The sequence below is a fragment of the Mustelus asterias genome, chromosome 18 (genome assembly GCF_964213995.1).
Source record: "Mustelus asterias chromosome 18, sMusAst1.hap1.1, whole genome shotgun sequence".
Taxonomy (NCBI): Eukaryota; Metazoa; Chordata; class Chondrichthyes; order Carcharhiniformes; family Triakidae; genus Mustelus; species Mustelus asterias.
The window spans coordinates 51669258-51694229 of NC_135818.1; the positions used below are offsets into that span (position 1 = coordinate 51669258).

A 24972-nucleotide genomic window follows, 5' to 3' on the forward strand; every position below is an offset into this window, starting at 1 on the left:
GGTGGATTTAAGAAACTCTCCAAAAGCACTTAGTGACAAAGTTGCTACCTGGTGAAGAGATATGGGAACCCATAGGAACTTGACAATAACTGGACTGTAATTCTGGGGGAGCGTGATGGTTGATAGGCAAGTATATATGGGAATGTCACTGTGAATTATACACTACCCGCAAAAAAGTACTTTGTCAATAATGAGTTCTAGTCATTTGTTACAGTAGAAGTTTTAAAATGTGAAACTTCATGTAATTCTTTAGCTATTAAATAAGTTCAAATTTATCTCTGACGATCATAACAGACGATCATAACAGTTGCACTCAGACAGTGGCTAAGTATTATACTCGTCCTTTATAAATTATATAGAGTACTTCTAACTTGCATAGGAAAATTTGCCTTTGTTATTCTGGATAATGTAGTGATAATAATGCACAGAGATTTACAATGAATCATTAACATTTTGCGCAATTATTTATGTAAACAGTAGGATGTACACAACTGGCTAGGGTGGAAGTTTGAAGTTCGAACCCAAATCAATAAGAGGCCGTGGCCAGGTGTGAACGTCCTAACCCCGAGGTGGATTACGTCGTTAAATTTTTTTTAAAATTTCCAGTATCCAGCTGCTGTGATTCTTACAAATGGAATATTTACTGTAAAGATAATCCCGAACAAACTTCAAATTAAATGAATTGCAATAATCGCTACAACCTCTACACAAACATTGACAATTAAAAGTCAGTGAAGCATTAAAAACGCGAGTTTTAACTTGACCATCTTCTCAAAACTCAATCGACAGTACGCAACAGAAATAACCGCAGAAAGACTGGTTCATTAATAGCAGCTCGGTAATGCGGATTGCTTCGCCAAATAATTGAAAAAAAAAGTTTTAACAACTGGGAAATTGCAATCGTTTTGGTGGCGAAATGGGACCATTTATTTATCGATTACCTGCTTGTATTAAAAAAAAACACAAGACTAGAACAAAAACAACAACAATGCCAGATTACTAACAGACTGAAATCCCCTGAAAATGGATGAAATTGTCGAGAAAACTCTAGCAACGGAAAAAAAAATCTATTGTAACTGGCCAGAGGATTTCAGAAAAACATTTCACCCCCAATAAATAGCCGAACGCAGTTCTGAAAGGCAGTGGGGCAGTCAAGCCAGTTAACGTCATAATTGGTAATTATCCAACACCGGAATGACATGGTTCTCCGTTTGCACTTAGTTTCTTTGAGAAAACAACGGTTCACTTAGCTTGTCTGGATGGATATTCTAAGTCTCTCAAAACGTATATTAATTACTCCCTCGCTCAGGTCAAGGTATTCGCTATTTCAGTGCCAAATCATATTACTCTGCAAAATTGGTACAATAGGAGGAACATAATACAGGCGCCTTGCATCTCAGAAGACGGGCTGTAATTTGGATGTATGGGACAAAGACAGTTCCGTACATATCAGCACTTTGCCCGGTGTTTCTGCGGTCTCTTGCCAACGCAATGCCCGTTACCTTTCCAATAACGAAATCAGCAGAAAGAGGAAAAAGATTCTGTTTTGACCCCCCCCTCTCATCTCCCAAATACATACCTGTGCAAAATAAAGGTTTAGTAGACACAACGTGAAGAACTGCAAACACACTGGGAAACAATACAACAGCCAGTAAGGCAGAGGCTCCAGCTGATTAGCCTGCACACAATTCTTAAAGTAAAAAGAGAAGAGGGTAGTCCTCAGGCCTGCCCAGAACAGACAGAGAAACAAAAACACCGTCTGGTAGCTGAAGCGCTTGTGCTTGTAGTGCAAGACCAGCCAGAGCTGCAGGTACACGAAGAGGAAAAGCAGGGAGTACAGAGCGGTGTAGACCACAGTCAAGCCCAGCTCCACTGAGGGAGGCACCGCAGCCTGGATGGGCTTGTCCGGAGCCGCCGTCATGGCCACAGACATGCTTTGTATTCTTGTTGTTGGGGTATTTTTCTTCCCCCACCCTCTCTCCTCCACCACCACAGCTGATCCTGAGCCAAAGCTGCGCTGGTTACTGCAGTCAGTCACTCTCCATCTCTTCTCCAGCCCAGCCGCTTCCTCAGCTTCAGGAGCAACAAACACCCTCCCTCCCCCTACCACCCATCCCCAAATCAATCAGCAGCCGCCGCCTGCCCCGCCCCCAACCCGCCCGCTCATTGGCGTAACCCCCCCACCTCAGCCCACCACCCTGTCAATCATCGAGAGGGGGCAGACGGGGATTGGATGGAGAGGGAGGAGAGGGCGGATCTGCAAGATGGCGCATGCGCGGTCAGGCCCCCACCCACCACTGTCGCCGGAAGCGTCGGTATGATTGACATCCCGATTAACCAATAGTCGAATGGCGTCGCATCGCCACGGCCGTTGGCAGTGTCCCCGCCCCCCTCCCGATCCCCGGGCGCGAGGAGCCTGAGGTGAGGGTTGAGCCGCTGAACATTCTGGAGAGGCACATCGGGACGGAAGGTGAGAGGGCCGTGAGGAGAATGGTTGTCCTCTTGCTCTATCTGTCGAGGATTTCCCCCTTCCTTGCGGAATTAATTGACAGTATTTTGCGCGGTGCTGAGAAGTTTATTGATCAGTGTCACCAGCAGGCTTACATTAACACTGCAATGAAGTTACTGTGAAAATCCCCCAGTCGCCACATTCCGGCGCCCGTTCGGGTACACTGAGGGGAAATTTAGCATGGCCGATGCGCCTAACCAGCACGTCTTTCAGAACGTGGGAGGAAACCCACTCAGACACTGGGAAAAGGTGCGAGAAGTGAACAGAATTGAGTTCAAACTGGAATGCTTGTTTCCCCGCCCATAACACAAAGCTCCAGCTGCCTTTATTCATGCAGAAAGTCTCATCTCTCTCATTTACATCCAAAAGCAAACCGTCTTTCGACTTTCTTTTTCATACTTCCATATATTTGCTCATCTGTTGTGCAGCTCTGTTAGAATGTCTCTAATCGGGTTTATCATATCACGTGTCACATCATTTAAATGGCTAATCAGAGTTACAACTGACGTCCTGGGTGATCATCACTGTCGAGCATTATCATTTTTGACCATTTTGCAACCTTTTTATCAGATTATGTTATCTCTCTTCAACATGTTTGTTCTTCAGCTGTGGAAGTGCCTTCCTCACTTGGTAGTATTAGCATCCAAGCCTAACTTCCTATGGCTGCCTTATTATCTCAGGAGTTGTCCAAAAATAATTGTCTCCCCACCTCCACCCCCCCCCCCCTCCCCACCCCTTCCCCCCCCCTCCCCACCCCCAACTCATCTTCCTGCTGTTTCTTGACAATAGGATTTTCAGAGGTGGGATCAGTTTCCAAATGTACATTCATGACTGACCAGCTTTGCCTCACCTCTACTCAGACCCTTCCACCATCTCTCTGTCGTCAGGCTTCCCGTGTTCGATCCAGAATTGGCTGAGGCACAGATTTGCCCAGTTACTTATTGAGAAGACTGAAAACATTGACATTGTCTTCATTCCTTGCTGCAAGCTCCTTGGCGTACCTTTGATGGTGACATAGTGGTAATGTTATTGGTTTTATAATCGAGTGACCCAGGCTGATGATGTGGGGGTATATTTTCAAATCCCACCAGGGCAATTGGTGGAATTTAAAATCCAATTAATAAATCTAGTCTTGATAATAATGACCACGAAGCTTCCATTAATGTTGTAAAAACCCATCGGGTTCACTCATGAAATCTGCCCTTCTTACTTTGAGGGAGTTAGGGACTTTTAAAAAAGAGAATAGCTAGTCAGAGGAAAATTCTTATCAATTGGATTTTTATGTATTCCAATGAGTAATTATTTAGGAAGTTGACCCATGATGTGCTATGTTTTACAGTAAGAGGACTAGTTTTCCATGTTAATTTTGTACTCCTAATGCATTGGTGCTACTTTAACATATTTTGGGTTCTGTTAGACTTAAAATATATGGGACTGTCAACATCATGATGCATTCTGGGGAATTGAACATGTTTTGTGGACTATATCTTGCTTATTACTGATTGTTTTTCTTTTTTCCAGAAATAAATAACAAAACTGTTGAAGATTTCATTCAACCTATTTAAACAATTTTTGGGATCAGAACTACCTTCATCTCTCTGCTAAAATGGCCGAATGGCATTCCTATCTTGGTTTAATTTTATTATATGCTGGTTATTTTAATGCTGTTGATGGTATGAAAACATTACGCACATTAAATCAGCAACATTTTATCAATATTCTACAGTCAGGAAAAGCTTCTTTAATATACTTCAAAAAAACAAGTAAGTATTCACTAGCTTGGGAAATATTTGAAACAGAATGCTGCATAAAAGTAAAAATTTGTTTTTGTATCCATCATAGTATGTTTAGAAGCTCATTTTCCTTGTTTTGGACATACAAGATAACACTAGTCATCTTGGCTTGATCCAAGTTATATCCTTGCTGATTGTCACTGAGATTATATGGTATCTTGCTGCTCATGTTTCTGAACTATTTGTTACTAAATTAAAAATCTCTCACAAAGGCCAGTGTGCCATTTCTTATTGGAGGAATAAAAAATGGCACAGTCACTGGTATGGTATGGGTACTTTTCCAAGATTGACTTTAAGGATCATTGTTGAGATAATGTATAAGGAGGTTTACTCTGCATCAAAATTGCATTGTATCTGATTTGCGATGCTTGTTTCTAAAACATAAATATAATAAATCAGAAAAATGCTCAAGTTTAGGACTGACATACCTAATCTTGAAGAGCATAAATCAAATTCAAAAAATAACTCACTCTTTCTTCGTTTTATCTTTAAATTGAATTTTGAGTCCCAGAAAAAATGTACAATTTTTTTTTGCCTCTTGACTGGTCAGTAATAACCACTTGAAAAGAATCAATGTAGCTTCTAATTTGAGTTTTGTTTTAGAATTATCCAGCCTAATTGTAATGCTCATTTCAGTTTTACTTCAATTAATTGAATGCAATTGAAACAATGTGGTTGATATATATGTTGTCATAATAAACCACATTTGTTACCTAACACATTATGTGGACGATGATAATTTTTATCATTTCCCTGTTCCTGTCCTTGCTTTGTATTGGCTCAGTTGTTGCACTCTCGCCTGAGTCATAAGACTAGTGTCTAGTGCAAGTGAGGCTAGGAACAGGGAGATTCTACAGTTGAACGCATGGCTAAAGGACTGGTGCAAGAGGGAGGGTTTTAAATTCATAGATAACTGGGAAGTCTTCAAGTCAGGATGGTGACTGTACAGAAAGGATGGGTTACACCTTAACTGGAAGGGAGCAAATATCCTGGCTGGGAGTTTTGCTAGGGTGTTTCGGCAGGATTTAAACTAGTGTGGCGGGGGGTGGGGAACAAAACAGTAGGTCAGTGAGTACTGAGGCTGGGGTTGAGCTGGGGGCCAGGCTAAGGCTAGCTAAGAAGAGGAGCACTCTGGAGGAGGATGACCTGAGTGGGCCTGGAGGTCTGGAGTGCATCTGCTTCAATGCGAGGAGCGTAACTGGTAAGACAGACGAACTTAGGGCCTTAATGCTTACGCGGAATTTGGATGTGGTTGCGGTGACGGAGACTTGGTTAAAAGAAGGACAGGACTGGTAGCTGAATATTCCGGGGTATAAGTGTTTTAGGCGAGACAGAGGAGGGGCTAAAAAAGGTGGGGGAGTAGCGATATTAGGGAGCATATTACCGTGGTGCAGAGGGTAGACAAGTTAGAGGAGTCATGTACTGAATCACTGTGGGTGGAACTCAGAAACAGGAAGGGTGCAGTCACTATGCTGGGGGTGTACTACAGTCCACCCAACAGCCCACGGGAAGTGGAGGAAAGGATATGTCAGGAGATTCTGGATGGGTGCAGAAAAAATAGGGTTGTTGTAGTGGGGGACTTTAATTTCCCTGGTATAGACTGGAAAGTGCTTAGAGCTGGAGTTCAGGACGGGGAGGAATTTGTAAAATGCATACTGGAAGGTTCTTTGGAACAGTGTGTAGATAGCCCGACTAGAGAGGGGGCTATACTGGACCTAGTTCTGGGAAATGAGCCCGATCAGGTCATCAAAGTTTCGGTAGGGGAACATGTGGCAAATAGTGACCACAACTCTGTTAACTTTAGGATAGTAATGGACAAGGATGAGTGCTGTCCTACGGGCAGGGTGCTAAATTGGGGGAAGGCTAACTATAGCCGGATTAGGCAGGAATTGGTGGACGTTGATTGGGAGAGGATGTTCGAGGGTAAGTCTGCGTCTGGCATGTGGAAGTCTTTTGAGGAACAATTGATAAGGATGCAGGATAGGCATGTGCCTGTAAAAAGGAAAGATGGGAAAGGTAGGATTCAAGAGCCGTGGGTAACCAGGGAAATTGAGGATCTGATTAAAATGAAAAGGGAGGCGTACGTTAAGTCCAGGCAACAGAAAACAGATGGAGCTCTGGAGGAATACAGAGAGAGTAGGAAAGAACTCAAACGGGGCAAATAGAGGTCACGAGATGTTCTTGGCAGGCAGGATTAAGGAGAATCCTAAGGCATTCTATTCATACGTTAGGAACAAAAGAGTTGTCAGGGAGAAAATCGGACCTCTCAGGGACAAAGGAGGGGAATTATGCTTAGAACCCAAGGGAATAGGGGAGATCCTAAATGAATACTTTGCATCGGTATTCACAAAGGAAAGGGACGTGTTAACCGTGAGTGTCTCGGAGGGAGGTGTTGACCCGTTAGAGAGAATCTCCATTACAAGGGAGGAAGTGTTAGGTTTTTTAGGGAACATTAAAACTGACAAAGCCCCAGGGCCTGATGGCATCTATCCTAGACTGCTCAGGGAGACGAGAGATGAAATTGCTGGGCCTCTGACGGAAATCTTTGTCGCTTCTTTGGACACAGGTGAGGTTCCTGAGGATTGGAGGATAGCGAATGTGGTTCCGTTGTTTAAGAAGGGTAGCAGGGATAACCCGGGAAATTATAGGCTGGTGAGCTTGACGTCCGTGGTAGGGAAGTTGTTGGAGAGGATTCTTAGAGACAGGATGTATGTGCATTTAGAACGGAACAATCTCATTAGTGACAGACAGCATGGTTTTGTAAGAGGGAGGTCGTGCCTTACAAATTTGGTGGAGTTTTTTGAGGAAGTGACAAAAACGGTTGACGAAGGAAGGGCCGTGGATGTCGTCTATATGGATTTCAGTAAGGCATTTGACAAAGTCCCTCATGGCAGGTTGGTTAAGAAGGTTAAGGCTCATGGGATACAAGAAGTGGCTAGATGGGTGGAGAACTGGCTTGGCCATAGGAGATAGGGTAGCGGTCGAAGGATCTTTTTCCGGCTGGAGGTCTGTGACCAGTGGTGTTCCGCAGGGCTCTGTACTGGGACCTCTGCTATTTGTGATATATATAAATGATTTGGAAGAAGGTGTAACTGGTGTTATCAGCAAGTTTGCGGATGACACGAAGATGGCTGGACTTGCGGATAGCGATGAGCATTGTCGGGCAATACAGCAGGATATAGATAGGCTGGAAAATTGGGCGGAGAGGTGGCAGATGGAATTTAATCCGGATAAATGCGAAGTGATGCATTTTGGAAGAAATAATGTAGGGAGGAGTTATACAATAAATGGCAGAGTCATCAAGAGTATAGAAACACAGAGGGACCTCTGTGTGTGCAAGGTGTGCAAGTCCACAAATCCTTGAAGGTGGCAACACAGGTGGAGAAGGTGGTGAAGAAGGCATATGGTATGCTTGCCTTTATAGGATGGGGTATAGAGTATAAAAGCTGGAGTCTGATGATGCAGCTGTATAGAATGCTGGTTAGGCCACATTTGGAGTACTGCGTCCAGTTCTGGTCGCCGCACTACCAGAAGGACGTGGAGGCGTTAGAGAGAGTGCAGAGAAGGTTTACCAGGATGTTGCCTGGTATGGAGGGTCTTAGCTATGAGGAGAGATTGAGTAAACTGGGCTTGTTCTCCCTGGAAAGACGGAGAATGAGGGGAGATCTAATAGAGGTGTACAAGATTATGAAGGGGATAGATAGGGTGAACGGTGGGAAGCTTTTTCCCAGATCAGAAGTGACGATCACGAGGGGTCACGGGCTCAAGGTGAGAGGGGCGAAGTATAACTCAGATATTAGAGGGATGTTTTTTACACAGAGGGTGGTGGGGGCCTGGAATGCACTGCCAAGTAGGGTGGTGGAGGCAGACACGCTGACATCGTTTAAGACTTAGCTGGATAGTCACATGAGCAGCCTGGGAATGGAGGGATACAAACGATTGGTCTAGTTGGACCAAGGAGCGGCACAGGCTTGGAGGGCCAAAGGGCCTGTTTCCTGTGCTGTACTGTTCTTTGTTCTTTGTATGATCACGAGTACATACTTTGGGCTGACATTCGATACAGGACTGAGGGTATGCTGCATTATCAGAGATGATGCCTTTTGATGAGACATTAAATTGAGTTCCTGTGTACCCATTTAAGCAACATGTAAGTTCCCATGTCGCTATTTGTACAAGAATAAAGGCATTCTTCAGTGTCTGACAATTCCTATGCACTCCTGGCTGCCTTGCATTTTCCACCCTCCATAAACTTCAACTCAACCAAAACTCTGCTTCTTTTAACCTAACTTACACCAAGTCTGGTTCATGCATCAACCCTGTGCCCTCAGGTGCACATCTGGCTCCTGGTACGAAGCACCTCAATTTTAAAATTCTCATCCTTGTTTTCAAATCCCTCTGTGGCCTTGTCCCTCCATAACTTGGTTATCTCTCCAGCCTTACACTTTCCAAAATATCTTTGCTCCTTCAACTCTGGGCCCTTGGAACATCACTGTTTTAATGGTGGCTGTGTTTTCGGCTGCCACAGTGCTTAGCACTGGAATTCTCTCCCTAAACATCTTCACGTCTCTACTTCATTTTCTTCCTTTAAGGCATCCCTTAAAGCCTACCTTTTTGACAAAGCTTTTGGTCATCTATCCTAAGATTATCTTCTGTGGCTCACTGTCAGGCTTTGTTAATGTTGCTTTGAAGCATCTTGGGACATTTTAGAATATAGAACAGCACAGAACAGGCCCTTCGGCCCACGATGTTGTGCCGAGCTTTATCTGAAACCAAGATCAAGCTATTCCACTCCCTATCATGCTGGTGTGCTCCATGTGCCTATCCAATAACCGATTAAATGTTCCTAAAGTGTCTGACTCCACTATCACTGCAGGCAGTCCATTCCACACCCCAACCACTCTCTGCGTAAAGAACCTACCTCGGACATCCTTCCTATATCTCCCACTATGAACCCTATAGTTATGCCCCCTTGTAATAGCTCCATCCACCCGAGGAAATAGTCTTTGAACGTTCACTCTATCTATCCCCTTCATCATTTTATAAACCTCTATTAAGTCTCCCCTCAGCCTCCTCCGCTCCAGAGAGAACAGCCCCAGCTCCCTCAACCTTTTCTCATAAGACCTACCCTCCAAACCAGGCAGCATCCTGGTAAATCTCCTTTGCACTCTTTCCAGCACTTCCACATCCTTCTTATAGTGAGGTGACCAGAACTGCACACAATATTCCAAATGTGGTCTCACCAAGGTCCTGTACAGTTGCAGCATAACCCCACGGCTCTTAAACTCCAACCCCCTGTTAATAAAAGCTAACACACTATAGGCCTTCTTCACAGCTCTATCCACTTGAGTGGCAACCTTTAGAGATCTGTGGATATGGACCCCAAGATATCTCTCTTCCTCCACAGTCTTCAGAACCCTACCTTTGACCCTGTAATCCACATTTAAATTAGTCCTACCAAAATGAATCACCTCACATTTATCAGGGTTAAACTCCATCTGCCATTTTTCAGCCCAGCTTTGCATCCTATCTATGTCTCTTTGCAGTCTACAACAGCCCTCCACCTCGTCCACTACTCCACCAATCTTGGTGTCATCAGCAAATTTACTGATCCACCCTTCAGCCCCCTCCTCTAAGACATTAACAAAAATCACAAATAGCAGAGGACCAAGCACTGATCCCTGTGGCACTCCGCTAGGAACCTGCCTCCAGTCCGAAAATTTTCCATCCACCACCACCCTCTGTCTTCGATCAGATAGCCAGTTACCTATCCAATCAACCAACTTTCCCTCTATCCCACACCTCCTTACTTGCATCATAAGCCGACCATGGGGGATCTTATCAAACGCCTTACTAAAATCCATGTATATGACATCAACTGCCCTACTTTCATCAACACACTTAGTTACCACCTCAAAAAATTCAATCAAATTTGTGAGGCACGACTTGCCCTTCACGAATCTGTGCTGACTATCCCGGATTAATCTGCATCTTTCTAAATGGTCGTAAATCCCATCCCTAAGGACCTTTTCTATCAACTTGCCAACCACCGAGGTAAGACTAACTTCGTTAGTCTTACTTGGACCTATAATTACCAGGGTCATTTTTCTTCCCTTTCTTAAACAGAGGAACAACATTCGCCACTCTCCAGTCCTCTGGCACCATCCCGTGGACAGTGAGGACCCAAAGATCAAAGCCAAAGGCTCTGCAATCTCATCCCTTGCCTCCCAAAAAATCCTAGGATATATTTCATTAGGCCCAGGGGACTTATCGACCTTCAGTTTATTCAAAACTGCCAGTACATCCTCCCTCCGAACATCTATTTCCTCCAGCCTATTAGCCTGTAACACCTTCTCTTCCTCAAAAACATGGCCCCTCTCCTTGGTGAACACTGAAGAAAAGTATTCATTCATCACCTCTCCTATCTCTACTGACTCCATACACAAGTTCCTACTACTGTCCTTGACCGGCCCTAACCTCACCCTGGTCATTCTTTTATTCCTCACATAAGAGTAAAAACCCTTTGGGTTTTCCTTGATCCGACACACCAAGGACTTCTCATGTCCCCTCCTAGCTCTCCTAAGCCCCTTTTTCAGCTCATTCCTTGCTAACTTGTAACCCTCAATCGAGCCATCTGATCCTTGTTTCCTCATCCCTACATAAGCTTCCCTCTTCCTTTTTACAAGACATTCCACCTCTTTTGTGAACCATGGTTCCCTCAATTGGCCATTTCCTCCCTGCCTGACAGGGACATACCTATCAAGGACACACAGTATTTGTTCCTTGAAAAAGTTCCACTTTTCATTAGTGCCTTTCCCTGACAGTTTCCGTTCCCATCTTATGCCCCCTAACATCGAGGGCCGAAGGGCCTGTACTGCGCTGTAATGTTCTATGTTCTAATTCTTGCCTAATCGCATCATAAGTACCTCTCCCCCAATTATAAACCTTGCCTTGCCGTACGGCCCTATCCCTCTCCATTGCAATAACAAAAGACACCAAATTGTGGTCACTATCTCCAAAGTGCTCTCCCACAACCAAATCTAACACTTGGCCTGGTTCATTTCCCAGTACCAAATCCAATGTGGCCCCACCTCTTGTCGGCATATCCACATATTGTGTCAGGAAACCCTCCTGCACACACTGCATAAAAACTGCCCCATCCGAACTATTCGACCTACAAAGGTTCCAATCAATATTTGGAAAGTTAAAGTCCCCCATGACAACTACCCTGTGACCCCCACCCCTATCCATAATCTGCTTCTTCCTCCACATCTCTATTACTATTTGGGGGCCTATAGTAAACTCCTAACAACATGACCGCACCTTTCCTATTTCTAACTTCATTATTATGTTAAAGGTCCTAAATAAATTCAAATGGTTGTTGTTCATGCTCAGTATCAAATTTTGTTTGATACTGTTCCTGAGAAACACATTGGGACTATTTGTCCATGAACCAGCCCCACCTAAAGAGATTATCTGGTCATTCATCTCATTGCAGTTTACGTGGCTTTTTGTGCATATATTCGTTGTCTCTGATTATTACTAAAAAGCACTTTGCTGCGGGATATTCTGAGAACATGAAAGGCTCCATTTTTTTTGTCATCCCCTTTCTCACTTATTAAAAACAGTAAGGACAAGAAAAGCTAGTTTAAGAGCAAGGCAGAATGTTACTCTTGGTTTATCTTTGGCCTACCAAATGCTTTAGAACAGTGACGCGTGAACTAGGCTAGTGAGTGGGCCGCCTTAGTGACACTCCTTCATCTCATTGTTCTGCAAATTGTAATCGGGCTTGTTCGCTAACTGTGAGTTATAGAAAATGCTTAATCATTTTTATATTAATAGAACTATCATCAACTTCAAATGGTAAAAGCAAAATAAATATTTATGCTTTGGACACAGGTGGAGTGCACAGCTCTCACAGCCAATGTTGTGTGCATTCAGCATGCACCTCACTTCTCTTGCCCTTGCTTTACATGTGTATCACTTCAGTCATACTGGTAGGGAAAAAAACTATGTGGATGGAAATCAGCAGAATGTGGCAACCCTGCGTGCGGGCAATGGTCAACAAAATGTTTTGTGGGTCGCACTCAGAACCCAGTTGGGTTGCATGTTGTCCCCAGACAGCAGGTTGCCCACTATTGCTCACAAAAATAAACATTCAGGTCAAAACACTAAAAGCATTATTTGTTTCTACGTTTCAGCCAACCCGTCAATCAGACATTTCCTTCAACAACTAGAAAAATCCTCAGAATCACTTGAAGAGTATGGCATTACGGTGGCTCAGGTGAATTAAAATTTCTTCTCTCGACTGTTTTTACTTTTAAAACGTGACCTGTCATTGAGAGCTGTCTTGGATGGCTTGCATACCATTTTGAGACGCAATATGCAAGAATGAGGGCCATGGGAAGAAAAGCTCAGTTCTATCTTAATTCTTTTAGCAAAATATTAATAGAAATAATATAAAACAATGCAAGTAGAAATACAGTTATCTTGTTATTACAGTGGTGCATTAACTTGCAACTCTGTTGGCTGTTCTACAAGGTTGTTGGATACTGATTCATTCATTCATCCATGCTGTACACCCTCATGTTTTAAAGCTCAAGCATCATGGAGGTACTGATTAGAGGATGCTTGCTGAGAATGATAAACAGTGGCAGTGCTGGATGGGTTGCTTTTATGTCAATCTTATTATGCTGCTGCTGAGATTTGGGTGCAGCTGCGTCTAATAATAAGCTGAAGCAGAAAAGGTGCTAAAAAATTAAGAGGCTCCAGGAAAATAACTTTCCTAATGAAGGTCTGCTACATGTACTGCAGTGATGCAAGAAGAAGGCCCTCCACCTTCTCGAGCACAGTCGGGGTTGGGCACTAAATGCTACAGTTGTCCATGATGCCAATATCCTTAAGAATTGTACAAAAAAACCTATCAGCTGTATGGTCTTGCTCCACAGAGGAGAGGAGGAAAAATTGGCAGAGCAATTTTTGTTGATAAAACAGTGTTTAAACAAAGGCAGTGATAGGTTTATAACCATTTTCTGTGTTTAATTATCCCATTAAAATGCTCTGCCCCTTTTTGTAGGTTAACTGTGCCACAGAAAAAGTACCAAAATATTGTGAAAATGAAGATGTCCTGAAGAAAGCTTATCTTTTCAGGTAAATTAACATCTATTTATAATTTTCTTTACACCAACTATCAAAGTTTTTATTTCTATTATTTGCTTTGACTCGAACTTTTTAAAAATTTCTTTCGCAGTTTATATGATAAATCTGTTGAGAATGCAAGGAGGATGCTATTTGAGAAATGTTGCTGATATTGGTTCTTTTTAAGGTGTAACAGTGATGTTTAAGGAAGACATGTTTAAACATAGGCTCAGTACATTTCAACAAGAGGGAGAAGAAGGGGAACCAAAACCAGGGCTCCTTTGATGATGAACAATAAAACGGTGAATGTTGCAGCTCAGGTGAATTATTCAAGAGAGAATCGAGCCAAATACAGTAAGCTGAGGGGAAGTAATGAGGAAAATAAGACTGGCAATGAGAGAGTATAAGAATAGAATGGCAGTTAACATAAAAGGGAACCTGAAAATATTTTACTAGTACGTGGGAGTAAGAGGTAGGGTGGGGTCTATTAGAGAAAAAGATGATAGATGCCTAGCACACAGGACAAGACAAGATTACGTAGTAAGTACTTTGTATCAGTGTTCTCTAAGGAAGAGCATGTTGACAAAATATCAGTAGTAGCTGAAATGATGAGGTAATGGATGAGGTGAAAATTGATGGGCAGGATTTACTAGAAAGTCTGGCTATGCTTGGAGTGGATAAGTTGCTGGGCGCAGATGGCTTGCATCCCAGGTTGCTAAAGGAAGTTGGAGTGGAGATAGCAGAAAGACTTGTTTTAATCATTTAACCTTTTGCAGAGATGGGGGAGGTGACAAAGAATTGGAGAATGGTAAATCGGACACCCTTGTTCAAGGAAGGATGTAAGGACATTTCTAATAACTACAGGCTGGTCAGTTTAAAAACAATGATCAATGAAAAAAATTAACAGGACTTAGGGAAGTTGGAGTTAATATAACGAGAGTCAGCAAGGATTTTTAAAAGGCAGATCATATTTGACTAATTGAATTTTTTGATTAAGTAACAGAAAAGATTCTTGAAGGGAATGTAATGGATGTTGACTATAAGGATTTTAGGAAACAATTACAGAGTAGCATATAAAAGACTGGTTAACAAAATTGAGGCTTATGGCATAGGGAGGTCAGTGTCAGCTTGGATAAAAAACTGGTTGAAAGGTAAAAAAATAATGAGTTATGTAAAAACAACAGTGAGTTGTGTATGTGATTCTTTTTCAGTCTGGTGAATGGTAGACAGTGGTGTTCCCTAAGGATCAGTGCTAGGATCACTGCTTTTTTCCTGTAAAGAATTTGCATATTGGAATACAGAGTAATACAGAATAAACTCAGTCACATAGTTCTAAAGAGTGTGCAGAGACACAAGAACCTGGAGGTTCATGTACATAGATCTTTGAAAGTGATGGGACAAATTGAGAGAATTGTTAGTAAAGCATGTGGGATATTGGGCTTAGTAAATTAAGATATTGAGTATGAAAGCAGGAAAGTTAACTTGAGCCTCCATGCATTTTCGGTTAGGCCACAACTGGCGTATTACATCCAATTATGGTGACTGCAATTTAGGAAGATGCTGGGGGCGAATGTGAAGAACTTTTTTTCATGGACATTGGTACTATCCTATGAGGATGGTGAAAGCCAAAATGATCACTGATTTCACTGAGATTGGATGGCCACTTGAGGGAAATAAACTTTCAGGGCTATGAGGATAGAATGGGGGAATAGGACTGGTTATAATAAAAACAGAGTATGTTGTAAATACGCAACAGCATCTGTGGAGAGAAAAGCAATGTTAACATTTCAGTTCTGTGACTTTTCATCAGAATTGGGGACCAGAATCAAGGACTGACAGGATTGCTCCAAAGAAAGCTGGCATGACCTTGACAGACCAACTGGCCTTCTTCTGCCTCTTAATGACTCTATGACTTACGATTCTATAACTCTGGGATGTGATTCATGAGCACTAGCCATCTACCAGTACTTTCTCCTTGCTAGCTTTCTTTATATGTGAACCTAATGACCGACAACAGATTATTTGAGCATGATCTCTACTCCTAAAATGTGTAAGTAAGCAAACTTTCCAGTAGGCACCTTGACATAATGACTAGGACTATAAAACTTTACTAAATATATTTTCTTTAGATCAAGGATGCTGAGGTCAGGTTTGGTATCCTTATTGCCATCTTAATTGGGGAAATTGTCATAATCTGGGGATCAATCTTCGTTTAGAGAGGAGTGGCTTGTGCTGTTGATTGTCTCTGCATGCATAATTTCAGTCATGTTTTTGAGCTGTTGATATATGTGCTCGTTGTTGTATACTAAGCTATTTGAGAATCACAGATATTTTTGTTAGATATCAGATGTCAAAAGAATTTGAACGTGGAAAATCTGAATTACAGTCTGTCTGAAAGTTAAAATTGATAAATAACATTTAAATGTCTAATATGAAGAGATTGCTACAACAATGATGTGTGAAGGATGCTAGAAACAGTGTAAATTTAGCTGGATCACCCAATTCTGGAATTTCTCTGCTTTATTATGATTCTTTATTGAGTGAAGAATGCCCAGGTTACATTTGTCAAAATTAAGATTCTGAAACACAAGATTTTATATGCTTTATTACTTTTGAGACATTTTCAGGTATTGTGTAAATTCAGCATTTTAAATTTGGACATGAATTTTATCCTGAATTATATAAACTCGTAGCTTTGTGTCTTCCTTTTTGTCAAGTGAACAGGCTTGGTGATGGACAACTCCCGCAAACTCAGTTGTGAAATATTGTAGCAAAAGGGTAATTGTTTATCTGTTGCAGGCTGCATGGTGTAATCTTCAGATCATGACAGTTGCTGGGAGAGTTGGATTGGGTTCAAGCTGTTATTCTTAATTCACCATCCTGAACAGGTTAATTGGTAAGGTCGGCTGTCATATTTCCAGTGCTATATATAGCCTTTCCACGATTGAAGAGGGATGGCAAAGATATTGATTTGCAGGTAGAAAGATTATTGGTCTCAAATTGGGTCCTGATTGATGAATATAGTTCAAGATCCTAGTGAAGAGGGCTGTGATCTTTTTCATCTTTCTTCTGTCACTGCAAAGTCCTGATGCTGGTTAAACTTGAGCTGATGAAGCAACAATAAAAAGAGTTTTCATTCAACCATTAAGTTCATGAGCAAGACCATTACTGAGCTGTGAAGTGCATTTGTGAAAACAGGTGGAGAGGAAGGCTCTTAGCTAATGTTGACTCAGCACCCTCAGAGGAGTGTTAATCTTACAATGGCATATCTTTTTCAAAACTGCTTACATGAGAACATGAATTGAGCAGTTGCTAATGGAATGGCACGATCAATTTAGATATCTAAGACATCAAAATAGCAGGCATATTGGCAGATGACTTACAAGTTTTTCTTGGCACTCAAGATGGATGCATCTTATTTTGGCTGCTCTGTAAACAATGGCTTGAGACAACATCTGGGATTGTGCTGGGGCTTTTGGGGAGGATGATTGTTGGGGGATGGGCACTTGCTCTTAGGAAGTTGGAGACAAGAAAGTGGTGATTTTGCCATGTCTCATTGTTTACCACAATGCGGAGAGACAATGGGTGGAATTTTCTCAGAAAAATTCTAAGTGTTGAACGGGCAAGAAAACGGGAAGTTTTCTCGCCCGTTTTTTCCAGTGAGGTAAGTCGTGGTAATTTATGGCAGTCTGTGCAATGCAGAGGCTGTAATGTGATTCCTGCCAGAGGGGGGGTGGGCAGAGCTGATTCACACTGGGAATCCAGCTGCAGACTTCTAGGAGCGCCATTGCGCAGGAGAATTGTTGATCTCCACCCCCAACCCTCGATCGCTGTCCCATACTGACCAGCCGGCACCCCCCATTTGCATAGTCCTACCCCCACCCCCTTCCCGGTTAGGCTCCGTTCCCTCAGGCTCCACCCCCTTGGCACTGCGTGGTGCCCGATGGACAGTTCCAGGTGCCAGTTACCATGCCCTGCCGAGCATCCAGGGGCTCCAATGACCTCCGGTCCCACCGGCGAGGCCATCACATCTGGTCCCAGTTGGTGGGAACCATCTGTCATCCTTGCTGGTGAGGACCTCCACCGGTGAGGTTGGAAAGTTAAATGAGCCCGGACTATTGTGTCCCGAGCTCACTAATTAAAATAGGCTAATAAATATTTAAATCAGCCTTGCACCCTTTCCGCCCTGCTACGCTACTCGACCAGCGGGGCAGAAACATTCCACCCTATATGTTGTACCTACAGCATCCAGTTTTATTGGACATATGCCCATGCTGTAATAAGGAAGTTAGTGGCAATGCAGCCATTTCATAGTGATTGTGCGCACAATAAACTGTTTATGAAATTTGCTGAAATTTGAGACATGCGATCAAAGCTTTTCATCGTGCACTTATCAGTTTGCTCACAAGAAATGACCAAACTGTAACAAGGGAATAACAATTTTACTGCATGTGAAGTGAGTCCGATTGGTTGGGAAGTGGACTCTGGTGGAGGCATCACCATGGAGAATGAACCAGGGAACAATCATTCAACAGTTTTTGTTTAGTTGAAAAAAGTACAAAGTATAGGCATGTTCCTTTTATCTGCAAAGGATAGGGCTCTGAGTGTGAATATATGTGGCTTCTAGCACACATAAGTGAACCACAGGTGAGTCTGACTGATCATCTTAAACTGATTTTCAGTGTAATTAGCACAACATGTGATTGGGTGCAACTTAGCAATTGGACAACAATGAAACAATCCTCATTATGATAAGATTTACACTTAGCCAATTTAAGATTGTCTGAATAAGCTAAATTAGAACTTAAAGAACAGTCCATTCCCTGGACTGTGAGGCAACAGTGCGGCCATAACAAGGTCCCACCGAGATTTGAACTTGGATCGCTGGATTCAGAGTCCAAACTGCTAACCATTACACCATGGAACCCACTAGCCTCAGATAACTCTAAGTCAATTCTTTTAAAGGTAGGGTAGTCTTACCTGGAGAAGGAGAGAAATCATTTCCAGTGTGGATGAGTACCAGCAGTGCACACGTGCACACATGCACACATAAACCATCCCTAACCCTTGGCTTTTGTGTACGTTCTCTGGCATTTAATAAGTGGCCTTTTGTGGCCCTCCAAGAATATGCACCCCACTACTCTTGCACCCCATGTTGGGTAAATGGAGCCTTTATTTGTGTATTTCTCAGTATCTTGATTTGGAGACCTTTAATTGTAGTGATGAGTTTTCACATAGGTCAAATATTTGGCACACCCAGAATAAATCTCTTTTTTCTCTAAAACGGCTTGCCTCCGTTTCTGAATACACCTCACATTTTCTCTGTTCCTTATTATGCAAGATAACCTATAGTGGAACCCTAAATGTGACTGAGGAAATGTACAGTAACAGTTAACAAGACCTATGGTTGATTGTGGCTCCATTTGTTGAAATGTCCTACTCCTAGTTGTTCTGTTCTCTGTCACAATTAACTCTGAAGTTTCATGTAGTTTCAATTATAAAAACAGGTGGAATATGTAACTGTGTATTGAAAAGTGCTAATTGAAACATATTTGTTTCTTTTTAATAGGGGTAATATAATGCTTCGGAGTTTTGCAACTGATACATTATTTGATGTGGATGCAATAGTAGCAAATGTATTATTGTAAGTATGTTATTGTTCTGTTTTAAACTGAGTTAATGCAATAAAAGTGAAATTGACAGGAGCAAATAGTCATCATATACATGTAAATAATGTTTCTAACTTTTCAGTAGAAGTTGGTGTGATATGTTCCGTGCTTCAAAAGTTAAGACTCCTTAGTTGTCAACATGCAAGCTATTTTTGTTTATTAACTGGAAATATAAAAACTTAATAGAAATGAGCTGCCATTGATTGCTGTGATTCAGAGAAATGGGTTACACCATCTTGTATTGAATCATGATATTTCATGCTTTCTTTTGATACCTTTCATATAACTGCTACGTATCAAATGAAAGGTCAGAATCTAAACTTACATATTATTTGATACAGATAGCATCAACCTTTTCAATTGGCACTTTACCACCGCTAGAAATATGTATTTTTTTTCACTTCCCTTTCCCGAACACCCATACATGTTGTGGAATAGTGGTCAACAGTGGCACTTTGCCTACCTTAACCCAGAGTGGCATTATTTTTCAAGAGTAGTTGTCCTAACCTGACCAACATGTATCCCTCAACATTCACCAAAAGAGGTTAACTTTGCAGTTTATGGCACCACGCTATGCAGAAATTAGTTGCTGCCTTTACTTACACAATACTGTTGGTGTTTAATTTTCAAAGGTAATTCATCAGCTGTGAAGTACTGAGTGACAGAGGGAGAGTGAATTAATATTTGAAAAAATAAGGGACTGTAATCATGACTGATTTATAGTGTTGACAAATACAGGCAACACCAACATACCTTGGGGTGTGAAGGTGATGAGGGTCACTTTTCTGATGAGATAATCTCACCTGTTCATCAAAGTGCATAACAATCCTACACAAAATTGATCACATCTTATGGCAAGCAATTGAAGTGGAAGTTAGATGACCGGGATGTTCAAAAGCTGAACTATTCCATTAAATCATAGTAAGCAGTGAAAGCAATTTATTTTCCTTTGCGCTTGGTTCTAACACTCATCATTTACTCAAAAATATAAAGTTTAACGGCTACTTAACTGAGTAAGCCAAACCCTTCCAATGATGTGGATGCAACTGTAGCAAATGTAATATGCAATTTTGATTATTTTTTGTTCTCAACTAGTCACCGTTCTTCTGTTCCTTTGTTTAGACTTTGACTAGGTCTTGAGTCCATTGCCAAACATTGTTCTTTAAGGTATTGCCCTCTGCTGTTCTTGTCCCCATCCCATTATTTGACTTTATTTTCATTTTATGCATATGTATTCAGCATTCTGCTCCACATATATATGTGTGATGTGTAAAAGGTTGTCAGAAGCATTTTTACTTGGCTGGTGTGATCAGTGTTCAGATGGCGATTGAATTCTCCATTTAAGAAAGTTATTATGATGAGATTGGGAATATTAATTTAAAATATTTTACAGTAATATGCGGATCTTAATAGAAAATATGATGGTAAGATGGTTTCTTACAACTAGAATTACTCCTCTCCCCTGTAGATAGACTTTTTCTGGGTTGGAGTTCTGTGGGAACAATGACCCCTGGCAGCATGCCTTTCAGAGCACTCTTTGAAGTATGAGTGCAGTGAGTACTAGTTCTATGTGGGAATACAGTAATTGAACTTATTATTGTCCTGATACATGCAATGCAAGATTTCTAGCAGGAATCCTGTGTAGTAATCAAGACTGGGGACACTTGTTGTGTTTTATCTTTTTTCACTTGCTGCATGCTGAGCCCAATTATAGAACATAGAACAGTACAGCACAGTACAGGCTCTTCGGCCCACAATGTTGTGCTGAACCTTTTCCGAAACCAAGATCAAGCTATCCCACTCCCTATCATTCTAATGTGCTCCATGTGCCTATCCAATAACTGCTTGAAAGTTCCTAAAGTGTCCGACTCCACTATCACAGCAGGCAGTCCATTCCACACCCCAGCCACTCTGAGTAAAGAACCTACCTCATACATCCCTCCTATATCTTCCACCACGAACCTTATAGTTATGCCCCCTAGTAACAGCTACATCCACCCGAGGAAATAGTCTCTCAATGTCCACTCTATCTATCCCCCTCATCATCTTATAAACATATATAAACATCTTATAAAATTATAGTATCCTTGGCACCACCCTACAAAGAGGAAAGAAAGTTACAGGACAGGAACAGATCCTTCGGCCCTCCAAGCCTGCACCGACCATGCTGCTCGACTGAACTAAAACTCCCTACCTTTCCGGGGACCATATCCCTCCATTCCCATCCTATTCATGTATTTGTCAAGACGCCCCTTAAAAATCACTACTGTCTTTGCTTCCACTACCTCCCCGGGCAGCGAGTTCCATGCACCCACCACCCTCTGTGTAAAAAAACTTGCCGCGTATATCTCCTTTAAACCTTGCTCCTCGCACCTTAAACCTATGCCCCCCAGTAATTGACTCTTCCACCCTGGGGAAAAGCTTCTGACTATCCACTCTGTCCATGCCCCTGATAATCTTGTTGACTTCTATCAGGTTGCCCCTCAACCTCCTTTGTTCCAGTGAGAACAAACCAAGTTTCTCCAACCTCTCCTCATAGCTGATGCCCTCCATACCAGGCAACATCCTGGTAAATCTTTTCTGTACCCTCTCCTAAGTCTCCACATCCTTCTGGCAGTGTGACGACCAGAATTGAACACTATATTCCAAGTGCGGCCTACCTAAGGTTCTATAAAACTGCAACATGACTTGCCAATTTTTAAACTCAGTGCCCCGGCCGATGAAGGCACGCATGCCATATGCCTTCTTGACCACCTTCTCCACCTGCGTTGTCACTTTCAGTGACCTGTGAACCTGTACACCCAGATCCCTCTGCCTATCAATACTCTTAAGGGTTCTGCCATTTACTGTATATTTCGTATCTGTATTAGACCTTCCAAAATGCATTACCTCACATTTGTCCAGATTAAACTCCATCTGCCATCTCTCCGCCCAAGTCTCCAACTGATCTGTATCCTGCTGTATCCTCTGATGGTCCTCATCGCTATCTGCAAATCCACCAACCTTTGTGTCATCCGCAAACTTACTAATCAAACCAGTTACATTTTCCTCCAAATCATTTATATGTATATTACAAACAGTAAAGGTCCCAGCACTGATCCCTGAGGAATGTCACTTGTCACAGCTCTCCATTCAGAAACATACCCTTCCACTGCTACCCTTTGTCTTCTATGACTGAACCAGTTCTGTATCCACCTGGCCAGCTCACCTCTGATCCCATGTGACTTCACCTTCTGCACCCAGTCTGCCATGAGGGACCTTTTCAAAGGCCTTACTGAAGTCCATGTAGACAACATCCACTGCCCTACCCTCATCAATCATCTTCGTCACTTCCTCGAAAAACTCGATCAAGTTGGTGAGACACGACCTCCCCTTCACAAAACCATGTTGCCTCTCACTAATACGTCCACTTATTTCCAAGTGGGAGTAAATCCTGTCTCGAAGAATCCTCTCCAATAATTTCCCTACCACTGATGTAAGGCTCACCAGCCTGTAATTACCTGGATTATTCTTGCTACCCTTAAACAAAGGAACAATATTGGCTATTCTCCAATTCTCTGGGACCTACATTGTCTGTACATTTAAGACCTGGCTGGCTGTAGAGATTTGCATTCTAATCAGTATTCTGTAATTTGATTTCTGTGTCTGTTTGCACTGTTTGAGAGCAGATTTCCACCCCATCTGACGAAGGAGCTGTGCTCCGAAAGCTTATGGTATTTGCTACCAAATAAACCTGTTGGACTTTAACCTGGTGTTGTGAGACTTCTTACTGTGCTTACCACAGTCCAACGCCGGCATCTCCACATCATGACCTCCCCTGTAGCCAGTGAGGATGCAAAGATTTCTCTCAAGGCCCCAGCAATTTCCTCCCTTGCCTCCCTCAGTATTCTGGGGTTTATCTCATCAGGCCTTGGAGACTTGTCTACCTTAATGTTTCTCAAGAACCTCAAAACCTTCTCCTTTTTGATCTCAACATGACTCAAACTATCTACACACCCTTCCCCAGACTCCTCATCCACCAAGTCCTTCTCTTTGATGAATACTGACGCAAAGTACTCATTTAATACCTCGCCCATTTCCTTTGGCTCCATGCATAGATTCCCTCCCCTGTCCTTGAGTGGGCCAACCCTCTCCCTGGCTACCCTCTTGCTATTTATATATGTACAAAAGGCCTTGGGATTTTCCTTAATCCTGCTGGCCAATGATTTTTCGTGACCCCTTTTAGCCCTCCTTGCTTAAATTTTTTTCTACTTTCCTTGCATTCCACACTTGCTTCGTGTGTTCCCAGCCTCCTAGCCTTGACAAATGCTTCCTTTTTCTCTTTGATTAGTCTCTCAATATCTCCCGTTATCCAAGGTTCCCAAAACTTGCCATACTTAGCCTTCATCCTTGCAGGAATGTGCCGGCCCTGAATCCTTATCAATTTACACTTGAAAGCCTCCCACATGCCAGATGTTGATTTGCCCTCAAACATCTGCCCCCAATCTACATTCTTCAGTTCCTGCCTAATATTGTTGTAATTAACCTTCCCCCAGTTTAGCCCCTTAACTTGAGGACTACACTTATCTTTATCCATCAGTACCTTCAGGCTTACTGAATTGTGGTCACTGTTCCTGAACTGCTCCTCTACTGAAACATTGACCACCGGGCTCATTCCCCAATACCAGGTCCAGTACGGCCCCTTCCCTAGTTGAACTATCTATATACTGTTTCAAAAAGCCCTCCTGGATGCTCCTTACAAACTCTACCCCACCCACGCCCCTAGCACTAAGTGAGTCCCAGTCAATATGGGGGAAGTTAAAATCTCCCACCGCAACAACCCTGTTACTTTTACACTTTGCCAAAATCGGCCGACATACATGTTCATTTATCTCCCACTGGCAGTTGGGCAGCCAACATTGTGACTACACCCTTCCTATTCCTGAGCTCTCCCCATAATCCCTCCGAGGTGTCCTCCCGCCGAACAGCTGTGATATTCTCCTTAATTAGTAGTGCAACTCCCCCATCCCTTTTACATCCCCCTCTATCCTGCCTGAAACATCTGTATCCTGGAATGTTAAGCTGCCAATCCTGTCCTTCCCTTAACCAAGTCTCTGTAAGAACAACAACAACATCATAGTTCCAAGTACTAATCCAAGCTCTAAGTTCATCTTCCTTACCTGTTACATTTCTCGCATTGAAACAAGTGCACTTCAGTCCACCAGACCCTCTTTGATTAGCAATCACACTCTGCCTGCTCTTTCTCTGAGTCTTACTGGCTCTACTCTCTGCTTCCCCTTCAGTTAATTCACCTTTGCTTTGGTTCCCACCCCTCTGCCAAACTAGTTTAAATCCTCCCGTGTGACACGAGCAAACCTCCCTGCCGGAATATTTATGCCCTTCCAGTTTAGATGCAGCCCATTCTTCTTGTGTAGGTCCCACCTGCCCTGGAAGAGACCCCTAGGTGGAGGTATTTCAACAAAGTCATAAAATTGAACCTGGGGCTTTTTAACTAATACTTTAAACAAATATACTAATAGACTGTTATTTGAAAACAATCTGTTTGTATCTCATGTTTCTGAATTGCCCAAAACAGTTTGTGTGTCAGATATCACGCAGAGTAACCAGCTTGAAATCAGCATGAATGTTGCTTTTAAAAAAAAAGCATCATCTTATTGCAAAGTAACTCAGTTACTTTCTGTACTGCTCATAGTAAATACATTGCAGAGGATTTTCAGTCATTTTCTGAGTTTTGTGTATTTAAGTTGCCTTCCTCCAGGCTGAATTCTGCAATAATATTTGCTATTAAGTTTACAATTACTTCTCTTTAGTTTCAAATGGTAAAGAATTTGAATTATTTCCTTCAGTGAGTTAAAGCTCTTTATTT

At 42.4% G+C, this 24972-nt stretch overlaps 2 protein-coding genes across 8 annotated transcripts in view; one reads left to right on the plus strand and one right to left on the minus strand.

The window, feature by feature from the left end:
* Positions 1-2091, minus strand: part of gpr137c (G protein-coupled receptor 137c) — a 32273-nt gene extending 30182 nt beyond the window's left edge. The window contains exon 1 of one of the 3 annotated variants that reach the window (XM_078233926.1): positions 1580-2060. In XM_078233926.1, coding sequence (XP_078090052.1) covers positions 1580-1933 — 354 coding nt within the window. In that variant the 5' untranslated portion in view covers positions 1934-2060. Of the gene's footprint in view, positions 1-1579 lie in introns of all 3 variants that reach the window. The other 2 variants (XM_078233925.1, XM_078233927.1) reach the window with 2 other exon arrangements.
* A 305-nt stretch (positions 2092-2396) lies between these two features.
* Positions 2397-24972, plus strand: part of txndc16 (thioredoxin domain containing 16) — a 120772-nt gene continuing 98196 nt past the window's right edge. The window contains exons 1-6 of one of the 5 annotated variants that reach the window (XM_078233928.1): positions 2402-2470; positions 3370-3529; positions 4031-4272; positions 12501-12583; positions 13376-13449; positions 19007-19081. In XM_078233928.1, the coding sequence (XP_078090054.1) occupies positions 4116-4272; positions 12501-12583; positions 13376-13449; positions 19007-19081 (389 nt within the window). In that variant the 5' untranslated portion in view covers positions 2402-2470; positions 3370-3529; positions 4031-4115. Of the gene's footprint in view, positions 2471-2679; positions 2759-3369; positions 3530-4030; positions 4273-12500; positions 12584-13375; positions 13450-19006; positions 19082-20574; positions 20660-24972 lie in introns of those variants that run through there. The other 4 variants (XM_078233931.1, XM_078233930.1, XM_078233929.1 and 1 more) reach the window with 4 other exon arrangements.